The sequence below is a fragment of the Macrobrachium nipponense genome, chromosome 1, assembly GCF_015104395.2.
Source record: "Macrobrachium nipponense isolate FS-2020 chromosome 1, ASM1510439v2, whole genome shotgun sequence".
In the NCBI taxonomy this organism is placed as follows: domain Eukaryota; kingdom Metazoa; phylum Arthropoda; class Malacostraca; order Decapoda; family Palaemonidae; genus Macrobrachium; species Macrobrachium nipponense.
Window position 1 is genome coordinate 152,595,946 of NC_087200.1, and position 20,265 is coordinate 152,616,210.

At 49.9% G+C, this 20,265-nt stretch overlaps 1 protein-coding gene across 1 annotated transcript in view; it reads left to right on the forward strand.

Moving 5' to 3' along the window:
- Positions 1-20,265, forward strand: part of LOC135218971 (uncharacterized) — a 102,689-nt gene that overhangs the window by 13,319 nt on the left and 69,105 nt on the right. Inside the window, exon 2 of the mRNA XM_064255409.1 lies at positions 19,759-20,219. Within this exon, the coding sequence (XP_064111479.1) occupies positions 19,759-20,219 (461 nt within the window). The remainder of the gene's footprint in view (positions 1-19,758; positions 20,220-20,265) is intronic.

The window sequence follows — 20,265 nt, forward strand, 5'->3', positions numbered from 1 at the left end:
GCGGTTGCCGCGAAGGATGACCTCGGACAGGTGTGTGGGCATCGTTGGGGCTGCAGGGCGTGCCGAGTGTCCAGGGGCTGCTCTATCTCTCGCTGGCTCCGTGGCGGTCACCCATGCAACGGTCACGACCACCACCACGACCCTTACAACACCCGGCTACGCTTCACCTCCTCACTGGTGTACACCCAGCACGCGGTCTCTGTGACACCCACTACATCGGTGCAGGGGCCAGTCGCCGTAACTCGGGGGAGTGTGATGCCGCCACCTGGGTTTGCCGTGCTGCCGCGACCGGACTTCATGTGCCCGAAGAGCTCGCCCCTGGACCTCCCACCGGTACCTAGGACGTCTGTGCCGCTGGTTCGCCCATCTGGACCGCCCACACAGTCTGCCGTACCTGCCGTGACCACCGCTGCCGTTCCTGTACCTGCTCCTGCTGTCTCGTCTGCCGTTCCTGTGATGCTCGCACCTGCTGATGTTGTTCCTGTTCCTGGCGCCGCTGCTCCGATGCTGGTCTGTTCGGACAGGTACGTCCGGGCCCTGTTGCTCGGCAACAGCAGCCCCGGCTCCGTCTGGATGACAGATCTGACGTCGGTCCTGAGGAGGTTGACGAAGAAGAAGAAGAAGAGGAGGAAGGTGTCGTCGTCGTCTTCATCGTCTTCTTCGTCGTCGTCGTCGTCTGCCGCCTCTTCCCCTTCTTCTTCTAAGGCTCCCCCGCCTAAGAAGAAGAAGGTCGCCTCCCCCCCCCCCTAAGAAGTCTCCCTCGGGAACTTCTAAGGGCCCGTCTCGCTCTGGTGAGACGGGGGGTTCTTCCGCTGGTCACCCTGCTCCTTCGGGAGCAGGACCCGTCTCTTCTCCCGCAAGGAAGAAGACTACGGGGACCAGAGGGGTGCCGGCTAACACCGCACTTCCCTCACCTGCTGTCAGTGGTTCGGCCACAGCAGCAGGGTCCGGCTCGGCCGCTCGTTCGCGAGAGGTACCGAGTGTACGGTCGCCTACCAGCGACCGTGCAGCCAGGAACCAGACCTCTGAGTCCGCTCAGCGTCAGTTCACAGCACGGAGCGGAAGACTGGTGACAGCCGCTCACGCGACTCTCACCAGACCAGCTCTCGCTCTCGCGGCGAGCAGCTGGCTACCCGGGCGGCGGGACGTGGACGGTCCATGACCGGCCACGGGCTGAGGCTGGGAAGAGGTCCCCCCGTTCGCCGGCACCAGCCACGGCTGGTACCAGCGAACTGACGCACCGTGAGGATACGCACCGATCTCACCGTGACAGTGGAGCTCGCCGGCGCCTGACCGTCGCTCTCACAGAGAGCGATCGGGTTACGGCGACCAGCACCAGCTCTTCTGACACACGAGACCGGGGCCGCTGTTCTCGGTCCAGCCGTTCTCCACAGCGAGGACGGCTCGACTAGGTCTGCAGCTCGATCGCCACCGCGGGTGGTGATCACCTGCAGGGGTCCTCCAAGCCGCTGGTTCTGCCAGCGAGCGAGAGGAGAGCGTCAGGTCTTCCTCTCCCATACCTTCAACCTCCTCGGGTATACGGGAGGGGCGAGGTATTGAGGAGTGATCGTGAGGGGTGCGCCCCTCAGGATCCCGCCACGTCGTCGTACGTACCAGGCTCGGTTCTCGGACCAGCCAGGTCGTACGCACAGGTGGTTGGAGGAGACCGAGAGGGGGCTGTCGCTGCTCCTCTCCTGAGGGAGGAGGGTCTTGGGAGGTGCTCCCTGTTTGAGGGACTGGACGGTCCGACTTCCGCAGGATGCAGTCACTCCTGAGATCAGAGGAACTTTGCCGAGGTTATTGCGCTGATTCGTCAGCACAACGACCTCGGGGAAGGATCGCCGCTCCCACCAATCCGAGCCCAGTCCCGGCATCGAGTCGTTCTGGGGCCCGACCCGAGAGGGAACCCAGACCGACGGTGGGTTTGCCGCGTTCGGAGCTTGCGGACTCAGTGCTGGACCAGGTGAATCGCTTGTCTCCGGACAAGACGGTTCGCTCAAGTCTGGCAGGTCGAGCAAGCTGCTTCCACCTCCTCTGCTACGACAGCGGCGGTTTTTTACGTGCCATCTGAAGACCCGATGCCGCCCAAACAGGTGTCTCTGCAACAGCTCCTGTCCGAGAACCTGTGGTTCTCGCAGCAAGAGGCACTCGGCCTGGAATCTACCGCCATGGCAGCTTTCCAGGCCCGTCTCCTGGCTAGATCTGTGGTCCCCTCACAGTATCTAAGGTCGCAGCCAACTCCGGGGGTGGGAATTTCTCCCGAAGATGACTCGGCCTTCAGGAGACTTTGCCAGTCTGGGGGAAGAGCCATCTCCTTCCTTGCCCACCAGACGGTGAAACCTGTGGCCAACCTGGTTCTCCGACGAAGGGACGCTGTCCTTACTCGGGTTTCCAGGGCGGCCGGGCGTGAGGCGGCGTTGGGACTTCGCAACGGACCTTTACGGAGTTCCGCGTCTCTCTTCCCAGGAGAGATGGTGGACGCTGCGGTGGACAGACGGCGCACTGATGACAGTGACCGTCTGGTTCACCAGGCAGTCTCGAAGGCTTCTGGGCAGCCTCGGACTGCGGCCAAGTCTAAGAGCTCGGCTAGCGCTTCCTCGGCGGCTAAGACGGTTGCTGCGTCGAAGCCCCGGGGAATGACTCTGTCTTCTTCGACTTCTAGCAAGGGGAGCCGTAACCAGCCCTCCTCCCAGCCCTCCTCATCCCGTGGAGGCTCTGGGAAGAAGTCGAAGAAAGAAAGGGGGGAAACGCTAGGGACGGCGTTCCCCCACCTGCTGCCGGAAGTTGGGGGGGTGCCTGGCAGCCATTGGGCAACTTGGCAGCGCTACGGCGCCGAGATGGATGTAGAGTCCTTCGGGAGGGATATCTATTACCCTTCGAATCTCGGCCATCCTCACCTCAACCCGGTCCAACAGCAGTCGTACGTTCCAGGGTCATCGAAGGACGTAGCACTGAGACAGGAGATCAAGACCATGCTGAGCAAGAGAGCTGTAGAGATCGTCACGGATCAGTCACCGGGCTTTTACAGTCGACTCTTCCTGGTGGAAAAGTCTACGGGAGGCTGGGCGGCCCGGGTGATAGATCTCTCTACCCCCTGAACCGGTTTGTTCGCCAGACCCGGTTCACGATGGAGACGGCACGCTCCAGTGCTCGACTCCATCAGGGAGAACGATTTCATGCTTTCAGTGGACTTGAAGGATGCGTATTTCCAAATACCCATTCATCAGTCCTCCAGAAAGTACCTCGCTTCATCCTCGACGGGACGGTGTACCAGTTCAGGGCACTGTGCTTCGGTCTCTCAACCGCCCCACAGGTGTTCACGCGAGTGTTCACTCTGGTGTCTGCTTGGGCCCATTCGCACGGGATACGTCTGATGAGGTATCTCGACGATTGGTTAGTCCTGGCGAGCTCCCGCTCGCAGTTGCTACAGGACAGGGATCGACTGCTCGAGTTCTGTCGCGATCTGGGGATCGTGGTGAACTTCGAGAAGTCCGATCTCGAGCCCAAGCAGAGGATGAAGTACCTGGGTATGCTGATCGACACGGTAGCAGGGCGAGTCTTCCCCGCAGACTCGCGGATCAGCAGATTCAGGGAGGCAGCCAAACCAGTTCCTGTCTCGGCAGGAACAGGTAGCTCAGCGATGGCAAGTGTGTGATCGGACCTGTCGTCACTCGAGAAGTTAGTCCCTCACGGGCGTCTTCACTGCGGTCTCTCATGGAGACTAAAGGAGAGTTGGTCGGCAGGCGACGGATCCCCCAAGCTTTCCAGTGTCACTGACACAGGAGGTGAGGCAGGACCATAGCCTGGTGGCTGGACGACAGGAACCTCTTAAGAGGAGTGCCTCTGCGCACTCCCCCCCGGACATGCAGCTGTTCTCAGACGCATCGACCGAGGGATGGGGCGCACACCTGGAGGAGTTGCTGACTTCAGGAGTGTGGGACGAGAACGACAAGCACCTTCACATCAATGTACTGAACTCAAGGCAGCGTTCCCTCTCTCCAAGAGTTTCAGGACCGCTGATGGGACACTCAGTGGTGTTGATGTGCGACAACACACGGTGGTGGCTTACGTCAACAAACAGGGGGGCCTAGTGTCTCTCCCGTTGTACCAGTTGACTCGGCAGGTGCACGAGTGGGCTCAGGCACACTCAATAGAGCTGTCGGCACGCTACATTCCAGGGAAGAGGAATGTAGTAGCAGACACGCTCAGCCGTCGGGATCAGGTGATAGGGACCGAATGGTCCTCTACACCAGGACGTGGCGGAAAGGCTCTTCGACCTGTGGGGGCGACCAGTCGTGGATCTGTTCGCCACCCGGCACAACAGGAAGCTCCAGGTTGTTCTTCTCGGCCGTGCCGGACCCATGGCAGCCTGCAGAGGACGCTCTTCAACACCCGTGGGACAACCTCTTCGCCTATGCCTTTCCCCCAGTTCAGCCTGATTCGCAAGGTGATCAGTCGAGCGCTGGTCACCCCGCCCGAATCTCAGGATGATCCTGGTGGCTCCCAAATGGCCACAGGCCATTTGGTATCCGGACCTGCTGGCTCTTCTCGCAGGAGAACCGAGAGAGATTCCCCCTTGGCACAACCTTCTCGCCCAGCCACACGTCGAGCGGTACCACCGAGCAGTCCAGTCCCTACGTCTTCACGGCTGGCTGTTATCCACCATCTCTTGCGAACGAGAGGCTTTTCTCGTAGCGCAGCAACAGAGATGGCTGGAAACGTCCGTCAGTCCTCTGCAGCTGTGTACCAGGGAAGGGGGTGGGGCCGTCTTCTGTGGTTGGTGTCGTAGACGGGGTCTATCTCCTCTCAGAGCCACTCTTCAGCAGTTAGCGGATTTTCCTCGTTTTTCTTCGCCGAGAGAAGCTCCTCTCAGTCCCCACAGTCAAAGGATACAGAGCCGCCTTGGCGCTCGTCCTGAAACTGAGGGGGTTGGACATCTCGAACTCGTTCGAGATCTCCTTGCTTATGAGGAGCTTCGAAAGGTCTTGCCCACCCAGGGGAAACTCAGGCCCCCTGTCGTGGGACGTGACTCTCGTCCTTAGGAGTTATGACTCGAACACCGTTCGAGCCACTCCGAGAGTCGTCAGACAGGGATCTGACCCTCAAGACCCTCTTCTTGCTGCCCTGGCATCGGCGAAGAGAGTAGGGGAACTTCCATGGTCTTTCCTATGATGTACGACACTCCAGGGGATGGGGATCCGTGACGCTCGATTTCGTCCCGAACTTCGTGCGAAGACTCAGAAACCGTCGGTCCCTGACGACAGGTCGAGTCATTCACGATTCCCTCCCTATTGGACTTCACCGATAATGATGCGGATGAGATGCTGCTTTGTCCTGTGAGGGCGCTACGGCCGCTATCTGAAGAGAACTCGACACCTCAGGCCTGAGTGTCGACGCCTCTTCGTTAGCACCGGGGTCACCAAGAAAGAAGTATCAAGAACACTCTTTCATTCTGGCTGCGTGAGGTCATCAGGAGGGCGTATGAGGCTGATGGTAGTGACGACATCCGTACGTCCCGTCCGAGAGCTCACGAAGTCAGAAGTATTGGCCCCTCGTTGGCGTTTCGTAAGAACTTCTCCGTGGCGCAGGTCTGAAGGCAGGGGTCTGGTCTAACCAGACTACCTTTACGTCCTTCTACCTTCGGGATATTGCCCACAGGTCCTTGGATACCTTTTCCTTGGGACCCGTGGTGGCTGCTCAACAAGTTGTGTAGCTAACCCAGACCCTCGCAGGCTGAACAGCATCGAGTCCTGGTGTGACTGTGTGGATGGTGTGTTGAGTGTGAGTGACTGGCTCTCTCTTCCCATCTTTTCCTCCCCCTCTACCTGTGGGCAGAGGGCCACGGTCGTCACTACGCTGGATGAGGACGAGATGCAGGTGAGCTATATGACAGAGCCCCATCCTATCCCTTTCACTAGGGATAGGAGCAGAATATCCACCACTTCCTTCTACAGTGGAAGTGGATGCCTACAAGAGTCAAACCCATGACTTTATATTTGCTCCTGTACAGGAACATTCTTACATTGCTGGTACGAAGAGATACGCATGCCTCTCTCTTAGTACTCGTCCAGAGGTCTGACCATTGATCCTGCGGTGCACACCCCGATCAATCGGACAGAGGCTTGGATCCCTCCCTCGCTCTTACGACCAGGGAGGCTTCCAAGGTTGGGCGAACACCAGTCTGTTTCACAAAAGACTCAGATTCCACCCACCAAGAAGTGGTCTTCCTATTGTAAAAGGACCGAAGGTTTGTATGCTGTGTCCGGAACAAATGACAATTTGTCCAAAATTGCATTTTTCCTAACTATACAACCTGAGGTCCTTTTACACTAGCCCCACCTCAATGCCACCCCTCACTCTGCAGTTTTGCTGGGCCAAAAGCAAAAGTGATTTGTTTACCTCCCAGTCGCGCGCGCGCGACCTGTCGAGGGGGGGGGGACAAGCAGTTAACTACCGAACCCCTTGTTCGAAAGCTTACGACATATCCAGCTGCCGCTAGTACCTTCCTATTGTAAAGGACCTCAGGTTTGTATAGTTAGGAAAAATGCAATTTTGGACAAATTGTCATTTTCAGTATATTAATTGTCAAGAGTTTAATAATCAAAAATTCTCCTAAGATCTTCCAGGCTTCATATATGAAATTCCTTGGAAAAAGTGTGATAAAGTCTATTATGGACAGACTGGTAAATCTCTTTCACGTCTCAAACAGTACCAATATTCTGTGAGAACTGGGCAAATATCGAATGCATTATCGTACTATGAGAGATTTAGATCATCCTATTAACTGGAGTCAAGCAAGAGCCTTAATCCCATGTAATGACACAGTTAAAAGAAATATCCTTGAATATTGTTTCATCAAGTCAAATAATAGAAATGTTCTAAATTTAAGTCTTGTTTTATTTAAACTTGATGCTTTCATAATGAAAAAAGTTGTAGGTAAATATAAGCAAAAAACAAAATTAATATCAGTTTTTACATGTTTGGACTGTAAAGATACTTTGTAATTTCGGTTAGGGTCAATTCTGTTTAGGTTTGTGACCGTGTGATATCTGATAATCCTGGATTATCTCTTTTAATTTTTACCCTTTTCACAATTAACCATCTGGTATTCTTGATCTTGTTGTGTACCTGAGACCTTTCTCTCCAGTTGTATTTCATTCGCTCCTTGACAATGTCTTAGTAAAGACAAAAGCGCTTGGATTTCTGACTACATTTTCCTGTGGTATTCGCTTATATAATGAAGTCACGTGCATCTACTGTGATTTTTTAAGCATATATATATATATATATATATATATATATATATATATATATATATCTATATATATATATATACATATATCATATATACACACTCACATACAGTGGTCCCCCGTGTTCCGGGGGAGTGTACCAGACCCCCCACCCCCCCCGTGAATAGTTACAAACCCGCGAATGTTTGGAACCCCTATAAAATGCTAAAAACAGCCTATTTTGTAAGTTAAAACTCAAGAAAAACCCACTAAAACTTTTTATACTTGTTTTTTTTAATAGTTTTATCACAAAAAGTGCATTTTATGATGAAATTGATAAATAAAACAGGAATTTGTGGATATTTCGCATAGAAAAATACCGCGAATGTGCGAATTGTCCATGAATAATGCAGGGGAACGTCCCCAAAAGAATCTGCGAATCTGGAGAACGCGAATATACAGGGTTCCACTGTGTATATATATATATATATATATATATATATATATATATATATATATATATATCACTAAATTCACTTATTTCCATGGTTTTTTCTAAGTCTTATCCCAAGTTTGGAGGATAAACACACAAAAATATTGGCAACTCTGTAGCTATTATCACAGCAAAACCGATGAAATTTGTGTCGGGAATCTGGTTACTTTTACAACAACGAATATTTTCAAATGAATTATCATGAATACATCGTAATAAATATATGCAATTCATAACCTTATTCTGGTCTTTAACTAATTATTTAAATGTTATCTGCCGCACTTTTCTTCTTCCCAAACAATCAACATGTTTTCCCGTCCAGCGGCCGATACACCTCGTCGTTTAAGGTCGTTGTGAAGAAAGTGTCCCAGCATCTATTGGTACAAGTGGTGTGTGGATTTAGCACAGGAAATGGGAAGTTTATTGACACAAGTGACTCCGCAAACATCGAGATGGCGCCAATCTTCTAAACATAAGGAGTTATAAGTAAAATTTGTTCCTACACGTTATACAAACCATCGGTCCTTTACATAAGGAATTACTTTCAGCGCCAGCTGGACCGGTTGTAAGGTAGTTAGGCAGTAACTACTTGTCCGATGGTCGAGAGTCCCGCCCAACTGGATGTAAACATTCCACTTTGCTTTCGACCGCCGTCAGGTGCAGATGTGTTGTTGACCTCTCAGCCCGCCTCTGTCATGAGATCATTCATATTCTTTTTGGCTTCCAGCATTTATTCTTGTGTATTTATTAGTTTAACTGCGTTGTTTCTGTTATTTGATTCTGTGTTGCAAATATGTAATCCCACGAATTGGATAAGCCCTTGCGGCCCCCATCCAACCGGAGAGTGTACCCTGGAGTGGGGGGATGAAAGTGTGGTGCATTCCGCTCAAGCGAGCTTGTGTATCCTCATGCCCTTTGCACAAGGTGCCGAGGGCGTGAGTGTAACCGTGATTTGACATGTGATTGTTGTATCTCTTGGTCGGAGGAGTAGTGGGAGCGGTATGAGAAGGGGAAGAAGCCTCGTAAGTCAGCCAAGGTGTTGTCGGAAAGCTCTCCCTCGATACCTCTGGCGACAGACACGTCGTCTTCTTTCCTCCCCCCTTGTCAGCTCCCTTGCATGGCTCTCTCTCCTTCGGGGGACATGTCTCTCCGCCACTTCACTCAATCTGTCGAGTGCAGAGGAGGGAGGGAGGCATCCTGACCTTGAGTTGTATTCGGGGTCTTCTGTCCGCTGGGGGGGATCTTTCTCCCGCTGAGCGAACAGGAACCCCCCATTAACCCGACTGTTCCTTCCTCAGGTTTGTCTGCCTCTGCGGGTGGGGATCTGCAGCAGGTGTGGCGATCGCTGAGTCTTCCCGGCACTCTGAGTATCCAGGGACTCCTTCACCATCTGGCTGCAGTCCCGGTTACACACGGGGTGGAGTCGAGGACGACCACTATGGTCTCGACCCCGGGGTACGCAGCACCACCTCACCTGGTCTACACCCAGCATGTGACGATGGTCACCCCTATGGCTGCGGTGCAGGCCCCATTGCCACGCGTCTCCAAGAGGGAGTATATTCCTCCCTCTCCCCCAGGTTTTGCTGTCCTCACTCCTCTGCCTGACTTTGAGTGCCCAAAGAGCTCACCATTGGATCTACCACCTGTTGTTGTCGCCATGCCTGCTGCCCCTGTTCCTGCCTTAGGAAGTGCTGCTGCTCCTTCAGTTCCACACCTGTCCAAGTGGAGCTTGGCCCTGCTGCCCCCGCAGCTGCCCCAGCTCCAGCCTGAATGGGAGACCTGTCTGCTGTCCTGAGGAAGCTGGCAAAGAAGTCAAAGAAGAAGAGGAAGGTGTCATCATCATCTTCTTTGTCTTTGTCATCGTCGTCGTCTTCTGCCACCTCTTCCCCTTCTACTTCCAAGACCCCCTAACCGAGGAAGAAAAAGGTGGCCTCGCCCCCCCTCCCCCCCCCCCACCCCACAAAGAATTCTCGCACAGAGACTTCTAAGGGTCTGTCTCTGATGAGACAGGTGGGCCTTCTGTTGGTCCTCCCAGCTGGTACATCCGCTCCTGGCTCTAGAGGTTCCACCTCTGGATCGGGAACCGTCTCGGGCCACTTGCCAGTGAGCATCACCAAATCTATGGTCACCTGCTGGTGACTGTGCAGCCAAGGTCCAGATGGCTGAGTACGCTCACCGTCAGGACCCAGGCACAGAGCGGAAGGATGGCAAGTTCTCAGGTGACTCTTGTTAGAGCGGCGCTCCCTCGCATAGCGATCGACTGGTACTGAGGGTTGACGTCACGGTTCCATCGAACCGTTCACGAGGCGAGGCTGGGAAGAGGTCCCCCAGGTCCCTGGGAACAGCTTCGGCTGCTTCTGGGACCGTGGCGAGTCGTAAGGATGGTGCTCGCTCTCACTGCGTTAGTGGACACTACCAGCCACCCAACCGTCGATCACACTGGACGGTCCGCATGGCTGGTAGCAGCTCCCCTGATGCACGAGACCGACGCTACCGTCCTCGGTCCAGCGCTTCTCCACACGACGAACGGTGGTCCAGACCTGCAGGTCAATCACCACCGTGGGTTGGCGATCGCCTGCAGTCCTCCCAGCCTGCCGGTTCTGCTGGTAGGCAGGGTAGGAGAGTCAGGTCTACCTCACCTGTCCCTTTAACCTCTTCGAGATACACTGAGAGGAGCAAGGCAAACAGGAGTGACCGTGAGGAGCGCGCTCCTTACAGTCCGGACACGAGAGCCTATGAGCCTGGTTCGATTTTGGTACCGGACAGGTCATACGCTCAAGTGGTTAGAGGAGACCACAGTGGGGTCTAGCAAGGTTCTTCCTCCTGAAGAAAGAGTGTCTTGGGTGGGACTTGGCCTGGATGGATCTGACGGTCCATCGCCTCAGGACACGGTCATCCCCGAGACACAGAGGTCTTTTGCAAAGGTCATTGCACTAATCCGTCAGCACAACGACCTCAGGGGAGGATCGGTGGTTGTCCCATCTGACCGTCCATCGAGGTTGGAGTTGTTCTGGGGGCCTAAGAAGAAACCCAGAGCATCTGTAGGGCTACCCCGGTCTTCCTTGGCTGATGGAGTGCTGGACCAGGTGAACGCTCTTGTCTCCGGAGAGGAAGCTTCACTCAGGGCCCGCAGGTCAGATAAGCTGCTTCCCCCTCCTGTACCTCGTCAGCGGCGATTCTACGTGCCTTCGACAGACCCGTTGCTGACCAAGCAGGTTGACCCAGAGTTAGCTTGCCTAACTCCGGGAGGGCCTCTTCAGCACCTGCTGTCAGAGAACCTCTGGTTCTCGCAGCAAGAGGCATCAGCCCAGGAATCCACTGCCATGGCAGCTTTCCAAGCCGTCTCCTGGCTGGATCTGTGGTGTCTCACAGTATCCAGAGTCGCAGCCTCCTCGGGACCTATAGTTCCTGGGGAAGACTTGCCGTTTGGGAGACTCTGCTTGTCTGGAGGTAGGGCCATTTCCTACCTTGCCCACCAGACTGCCAACCTGTTGGCTAACCTGGTTTTAAGGAGGAGGGACGTAGTCCTGACTCGTGTAACCAGGGCGGCCGGTCATGAGGTAACATTGGGTCTGAGGAACAGACTGTTGCTGGGTTCCTCCTCTCTCTTCTCCAGAGAGATAGTGGATGCTGCTTTGGAAAAGCATAGAGCTCAGGACAGCGATCGCCTAGTACACCAGGCAGTTGCGAAGACTTCTGGGCAGTCTCGTTCAACTGCGGCTAAGCCTCAGAGCTTAGCTAGCGCTTCCTCCGCTCCTAAGACATCAGTACCCTCGAGGGTAGCGCGGGGAAAGACCCAGCCTTCCTCTTTCGTTGAGAGGTGGGCGTCAGCCCTCCTCTCAGGACTCCTCCTCTTGCAAGAAATGAAAGAAGAAGAGAGGGAAACGCTATGAACAGCATTCCCTCTCGCCTGCTGCCTGAAGTTAGGCGGGTACCTGGCGAGCCATTGGGCAATTTGACAGCACTAATGAGCCGAGACTTGGGTAGTGGATATCCTTCAGGAGGGATGTCTACTTCCCTTTGAGTCGAGGCCACCCCTCACTCCACACCCGGTCCATCTTCAAACATACGGTCCCGGTTCTGCCAGCGATGTAGCAGTGACTCAAGAAGTGCAGACCATGCAGAGCAAAGGAGCTGTGGAAATCGTACGAGATCAGTCACCGGGATTCTACAGCTAACTTTTCCTGGTGGAGAAGCCTACGGGGGGCTGGAGATCGTTGATAGATCTCTCTCCTTTGAACCAATTCGTTCGCCAGACTCGGTTCACGATGGAAACGGCATGCTCAGTGCTCGATTCTATCATGGAGAACGATTTCCTGCTTTTGTTGGACCTGAAGGATGAGTATTTCCAAATACCTATCTATCAGTTCTCCAGGAGGTATCTTCGCTTTATCCTCAACGGGACAGTGTTCCAATTCAGGGCACTTTGTTTCGGTCTCTCAACTGCCCCACAGGTGTTCATGTGAGTGTTCACTGTGGTGTCGGCTTGGGCCCATTCGGCTGGGATACATGTAATGAGGTATCTCAATGATTGGCTGGTCCTGGCAAGCTTTTGCTCGCAGTTGCTACAGGACAGAGATCGCCTCCTTGACTTCTGCCGCGATCTGGGGATCATGGTAAATTTCGAGAAGTCAGATCTTGAGCCCAAGCAGAGGATAAAGTACCTGAGCATGCTGATTGACATAGTAGCAGCATGAGTCTTCCCCGCAGACTCGCGGATCAGCAGGTTATGGGAAGCAGCCTGTCGTTTTCTGTCACGACAGGAACAGCCAACTCAGCAGTTGCAGGTCGGGATCGGTCACCTGTCATCACTAGAGAAGTTAGTCCCTCAGGGGCGTCTTCACCTACAGTCTCTGCAATGGAGACTAAGGAGTGCTGACCACAGGCGCGGGATCCGCAACCCTTCCTGGTTCCTTTTATGGAGGAAGTAAGGGAGGATTTGTCCTGTTAGCTAGACAACAGGAACCTCTTAATAGGAGTGCCGCTAAGCACTCCCCCTGTGGAGATGCTTCTGTTCTCAGATGCACTGACTGAGGGTTGGGGCACACACCTGGAAGAGTTGCTGGTTGCAGGAGTGTGGAACCGACATGACAAACACCTTCACATCAATGTTCTGGAACTCAAGGCAGCATTTCTCGCGCTCCAAGAATTCCAGTAACGGCTGATGGGACACTTGGTGGTAGTGATGAGTGACAACACCACAGTAGTGGCATAAGTTACACCAGTTGATGAAGCAGGTGCACGAGTGGCCTGTAGCTCACTTGGTAGAGCTGTCAGCCAGATACATTCCAGGCAAGGGGAATGAAGTGGCAGACAAGCTCAGCTGCCAGAATTAGGGGATTGGTACAGAATGGTCTCTACACCCAGACGTGGTGGAAAGGCTGTTCAACCTGTGGGGGCGTCCAGTAGTGGATCTGTTCGCCAACCAGCACAACAGAAAACTTCTGGTTTTCTTCTCAGTTGTGCCAGACCCATGGGCGAATGCAGAGGACACGTTCCAGCATCCGTGGGACAACCTCGTAGTGTACGCCTTTCCCACATTCTGTCTGATTCGCAAGGTGATCAGCAGGGTGCTGGTCACCAGCAATCTTCGGATGATTCTGGTGGCACCCAAATAGCCTCGGGCCGTTTGGTATCCCGACCTGCTGGCTCTTCTTTTGGAGGCACTACGAGAGATTCCCCTATGGCACAACCTGCTGTGTCAACTGCACGTGGAATGGTACCACCAGGCAGTACATTCCATGTGTCTTCATGGCTGGCGGTTATCCACCATCTCTTGCGAGCGAGAGGCTTTTCTCGCTAAGCAGCAACAGAGAAAGCTGGATACCTCAGACAGTCCTCTGCAGTAGTATACCAGGGAAAGTGGTCTGACTTCTGTGGTTGGTGTCGTAGACCGGGTCTCTCTCCACTCAGAGCCACTCCTCAGCAGGTAGTGGATTTCCTGATCTTTCTTCACCGAGAGAAGCTCCTCTCTGTATCCACAGTTAAAGGATACAGAGTGGCTCTGGCCCTAGTCCTTAAGCTTCGAGTAGTTGATATTTCCTCCTCCAAGGAAATATCTCTCCTAATGAGGAGCTTCGAGAGGTCTTGCCCACCCAGGAAACTCAGGCCCCCTGAGTGGGACGTGACTTATGTCTGAAGGAGTTTTACTCATAGACCATATGAGCCTCTCCTAGAGTCATCAGACAGGGATCTGACTCTCAAGACCGTCTTTCTGTTGGCCCTGGCATCGGCGAAGAGAGTAGAACTTCATGGTCTTTCCTTCAATGTCAAACAACACTCGAGGGGATGGGGATCAGTAACGCTCAGTTTCATCCCAGATTTCGTAGCGAAGACTCAGAACCCTTCGGTCCCTGATGTCAGGTTCGAGTCCTTCATGATCCCCTCCCTAGAAGACTTTACTGGTAATGATACAGAAGAGTTAATACTTTGTCTGGTTGGAGTGCTACGGCGCTATGTAAAGAAAACTTGACATCTCAGGCCTGAGTGTCGATGCCTCTTCGTTAGCACCGGGGTGACCAAGAAAGAAGTATCCAAGAACCCTTGTTTCTTTCTGGCTTCGTGAGGTAATCAGGAAATTGTACGACTCCGAGAGGAGTGATAACACCAGTACCTTTCGTCTGAGAGCCCATGAAGTTAGAGGTATTGGTCCAACTCTTGCATTCCGCAAGAACTTGTCAGTTGCACAAGTGCTGAAGGCAGGGGTGTTGTCCAACCAGACCACCTTCACCTCCTTCTACCTTTGGGATATTGCCCATAGGTTCTTGGACACTTTTTCCTTGGGACCCATGGTGGCTGCTCAACAAGTTGTGTAGCTTACCCAGCTCCTTTAACAGGACAAGGTTGCATCTCGTACTTGTGATATTGCGTGAATGGAGAATGAATGAGAGTGTGACTGGCTTCTCTTCCTCTCTTCTTTCTTCTCTCTTCCTGCAGGCAGAGAGTAGCAGTTCTCACATGCTGGAGAGGGTGATGAGGCAGGTAAGCTATGTGGCTGAGCTCCATTTTATCTCTTTAATTAGGGATAGAAGCAGATATCTGTCCCTTCCCCAACCAGGGGGGAAGTGGACAACAGTAAGACAAACCCAATGCTACATATTTGGCCTCTTACGAATTTTTCTTGGTTGCTATTCATAGGAGGTAGGCATGCCTCCCTCTTATGAATTAGTCCAGAGGTCTGCTCACTGGTCTTGCAGTGATCTCGCTCCGGTCATTTGGACAGAGGCAAGGATCCCCCTCCCATGCTTTTAAGACCAGGGGGAGAACATTGGTTGGGCAGACACCAGTCTGTTCACAAGACTCAGATTCCTCCCACCAATCAGTTAGTCTTCCTTATGTAAAGGACCGATGGTTTGTATAACATGTAAGAACAAATCACAATTTTTAACTATACAAACCTGAGGTCCTTTACATATAGGCCCACTTCATGCCACCCCTCAATCTGTTTCCCGGACCTAAAGCAAAATGGAATGTTTACGTCCAGTCGGGTGGGACTCCCAATCAGTTACTGCCTAACTACCTTGTTATAGAATCTTACGACCGAGTTCCAGCTGGCGCTGAAAGTAATTCCTTATGCAAAGGACCTCAGGTTTGTATAGTTATGAAAAATACAATTTACTCTCCAAAATTGTGATACTATTAGCAATTTTCTCCGTTGTCATCCCCCTCCTTGTCTGTCAGCAGAAAAAGACGAGTAAGTTTAAGGTTTCATGTTAGAAGTCAAGGTGGGGACTTCTTACGTATGATCTTCCTTTTCAGATGGAAGTGGAGGTGCTAGATCACCTCTTGAGGGATTGTTGTCTTCTGGCAGAGCTGATACTGTGCCACTTGCCCACTTATACATGAAGTCTGCTCCCACCTTGCCCTGCTGTGAGCTTTCCAGCTCACACCTGGACATGTCTATGCATTTTGTTTGATCTGCTCAACCCAGGTCAGATGTTTGCAGGAGCAACGTTGCTAGAGACAACCCCTTCTCTCTGTGTGTCCAAGGAGTTGAATAGAGAAGGGCATACGTACATGATCTGCTCGCTCAACTTAGAGACGGTCCAAGGATAAAGTTTTTTCTAGTGATTGGATGGCTTCTTCTTATTCTCCTTTGGAAAGGAACCTGTAATACACTTTTGTCTGGCAAATGTACAGTTTGCTGTGCGAATGGAAGAGAAGTGGGATGAGTGGTGCATGGGCCCATTCTCCCTTCTTGTCTACTGGCTTGGTGGCTGCTGAGTTTAGTAGCAAGGGAGCCAGCAGTGTCGAAGTTGGAACTCTGTCCTAATAGAGAATACTGAGTCCCACATGTTTATTCTAGTGAAAGGTTTGTTGTGTGACCAAGAGCTGGCAAGAGAGCAGAGAGGTGGTGTGACACCTTTGTTCAAAGAAGATACAGCCTGCATTCGTGGGGATCTTGATGGGACAAGGGGGTCCTGCTCTTGTGGAAGATCTGCATGCTAAGAAAGAATTATTTGGGATTAATGTTACTACTGGTAACATTAACTTACATTTCCCACTGTAGGCATTACTGGTATTTAAAGAAAAAAGAAGAATGCTTGGGTCACCTAGGTGGACTGTGTAGTTCACTTGTTTTCTACCATATGCGCTGAATGATTTTCATTCTAGGCAGAATTCTTCTTGCTGTCTTGAAGGCTGGTGCATTAGTTTGTAAGTGGCAAAGAAGTCAACCTTAACATAGCCTTTGATGCCTACTCTTTGCCAAGCTTTCTGCTTTGTTGCATATTGTTGACCTGTACCTAGTAAAAGTTAACAACTAAAATATCCATTCTAAATTTTTTAGTCAACTGGGTACTTGGCATTAAACCTTCACAGGGATTGCCATACATTCAGGGAGTCATTAAAAATTACATATTTTGCTTGCCATGAATTACAATATACATTGTAAAACTTACTATTGCATAAAGCTCATCAGTTAAAATTGAAACCAGGCTGTATAAAGAGACGCTGCTTTTGATATTTGGGTAAAGAGCTTCAACTCCAAACCAGCCAAGATAGGAGAAAGGGGCAACCATTGTCTCTCCTTCTCATGCCAGGTATTAACCATGAGTGCATGAGGGAAGTGAATACATGGGGAAAGTCAACAGCTTTCCTCCAAACTCATTGGAGAGTTTAATAGGTAGTAACTACAAAATGCTTGAAAAAATTACCAAGTCATGTCTTTAAATACAGTAGTGCCTCAGGATACAAAATTAATCCGTTCTGAAGCGGCCTTCGAAACCTGATTTTTTTGTATCTTGAACTACGTTTTACATGTAAATTGCCTAATTCGTTCCAATCCCTACAAAAACACCACAGGAACTTTTACAATAAAGCTAAATTGACCAATAAACAATGAAATACAACAATTTGGACCAATCAATACCTAAGATAACCTTTATTGTAGTACGTACCTGTAAATAAAGTGTATTAGTGTACATGGTACAAGAAATACTTTACGTACGTGTACATACATACGTAGTAAAATGTGGAACCTTACCTTTCGAGTGAGGCGAATCTCTGAAAGTGGTGGCAGAGGAGGAGGACAAATGGCAGAAAACATGAACACTTAACTTTACGAAACATTAAAAAATGGCAGAAAATTTTAACACTAAACTTTACAAAACACCTTAACAAATGGCAGAAAACATTAACACTTCTTGATTATTTCCATCTTTGTTCTCCATAGAAAGCATCCTCTTCTTTCCATGAACTTCAGCAACATTCTTTGGACCCATGGCTAATAACATAAGTAGTAATTAAGTTCACACACAACACGATAAAGTAACTTACAGTACAACGAAAGCGAAATCACTAACATGAATTTATGTTAACAAACTAAATATATGTGAACGAATGAATTCCAGTGTTTACGATAATGCTGCCGCAAAAAATGGTCAAGGAACCCCTTTACATATGGCATGATGCTGACCAATGGGAGAGCAGGATCTTACGGTGGTGACTAGCATTAGGAACCAATGGGAGAGTAGGAGGATGGTGGCGAGTCTACTCAGTTGGCGGCGCGCGAGTTTTAAAATTGTTCTCGGTGGTCCGGGCGAATCTCGGACTTTACCCTTTCGCAACCTGAATTATTTTTGTATACAGAAGCAAAAAAATCTTCGTCCTTGCTTTCGTAACTTGGATTTTTCGTAAGTAGGGACTTTCGTATGTCAAGGTTCCACTTGTATAATGACATGCTATGGGGAAGGGGAACTGTTTGTCCCATGAGGATTGGCTACCTGTTCTTGACCCCTGGCTTTCTGTTGGCTAAGCAACCCCAGCCCAAATGTCAGGATGATGATGTCAGTTAACTCCTCTTATGTTTATGCAGAGGAAGTGAATTTTAACCCCTGTGGTATTTTTAAAATAATAAAGAGCTCTCTAATGTTTTTATAGCAGTGAATGTTAGGTAACTACCATATATATGTACTGTACAGGCAGTCCCCTGCCATTGGTGGCCTTGGTTAGCGATCAGGTTTTATGGGGCTTGTCTAGTGCCAAAAATCGCCAGTAATAGAGTAAGTATTGGCACCGATACATATCTAACAGAGGCACAATCAACCAGTTATCTGTGCCAAAATCCAGTTATCGGCACCGATAAGAGTGGAAAATTGCTGATTTTTGGTTATCATCAATTTTTGCTTATCATCAACCTGTCATAATGGACAGGGACTTCCTGTATACGTGAGTCATCTGAACTCTTGTACGTATGGTACTTGAGAGGATGGAAATCTGTTTACTATTTGGAATTGTCCTGAATTTTGTAGCAATATTCAGGACTGTCGGTCCCACCTGTTTAAATCTTCATCGTTATCCTCACTAAAGGAATTTTCAGTAGTGATTCCTGTGAAATACTACCAAGTTCTGTTTGAGTGCGGCTGTATTATCTTGAAGGAACTCGACACTTTGGATTTGTATGTCAACAGTTCTTCGCTTAATACTAACAAGAGTTAAGAAATGAGTTCTCTGAGTACACAAAATCTCGTGGCTGTGTAAATTGATCCATGGGCATTGCCTATTCCAGTGTGGATGGAGAATTGTAGCCTGGACAAAAGCTCATGAGAGTAGGAGCTGCCACTATATTTCACGCTTAGTGCAAACCTGTCAGAGAGGTGATTGGGTATGATCATCTGCACAATGTTTTACTTGCGGAATGTTTTCCACTGGCCTAAAACATGCTTTGCTTGGACCAGTGGTGGCTGCTCAACAGGTTGGATAGTGAGCCTAGCTCCCTTTGGACATGTAGCACTTCATGTAGGAATCCAGTTGACAGGAGGCAGGATAGGAGTTTGGTAAACAGAGAGTCGAGTGCCATTCCATATACAAGCTGGACAGACATGAGTTCTGGTTATCTGTCCTACTGGACCCCTTCTCTTGGCAAACTCATTGATTGAATTAACCTGTTTTATTGTCTCCAATATTTCAGTATGGGTTCTTACAGCTTGATTGAGTAATGAAAATCAAACCTTTTATTTTATGGTCTTTAGGTCTAGCAACTGCTACACTCCATAAGAGCATTATGTTAGAGGTGCAGTTTTCCTTCCTCTGCTCATAAACAAACCAGGAAGATGGCTAAGTCTCTTGTGGTAAAGAACAAAGGTTTGTATTTGTGTAAGAACAAATAGAAAATGTTAAAAGTAGTAATTTGTATTTTTCTTCATATACAAACCTGAGGTTCTTTACATGAATGGCTCACCTCAGCCACCCCTCACTCTGGCACCTGGCCCTGAAGGCAAAGTGGAGCGCAGACCAACTGGTGGGTGGGGCGTCCCCCTGCATATCAGTAGTTTACTACCTTGTCAAGTTTGAATGGCCATTTCAGTTTAGTTTTGGAAGGTTTGTGTGTTAGGAAAAATACAAATTATACTTAAAAAATTTGCTGTTTTTAGGCAATTTGCAAAGACTGATTGTGTTTTAAATTTTTCATAATTTTAAATTTTCATACATAACTAAGCTTGATAACCCAATACGTACCGTAACATTTTGGTTGTTCTTATAGAGGCAATGATTATTTCAAGAGATCTAAGTTCAATATTGTTTTTCTTTCAGCTTATTATCACAATGCAGCAAGTTTTAAAGAGAATGACCCTTACTGCAGTTTCTTCTACCATTCAGCATCTTGAGCATCTAAATCTTCAAAGAATGGCGTTTGCATCATTATGGTGTACAGGCGAAGATAGTAATTACTTTGTTAAGAATGAGTTAATCAACTGGGCCTTTGAAAAATCTGAGTTGCATTTAATTGATAAACATGAAGCCAGAACTGGTCATTCATGGACCAACATGTGTTTACCTGCTACTTGGAGCTTCAAGAGAAGCTTATTCAGAAGTGGATGTTACTGCAACATTGTTTCTGATATTGGCCATCAAAAGAGATTTTTCACAACTCAATCTTCTTCCTTTTCTCTGTGCTGTAGAAATTTTAGTATACTTTCTCCTAGTCATTGGATGTTAAATATGTCCTCAGTATCGAATCACATTAAACGCAATTTGTGGGACATTTTTAAAAGGTAATTGAATAGAAATTAAGAACCACTTTTTATCTTTAGTGTAAAT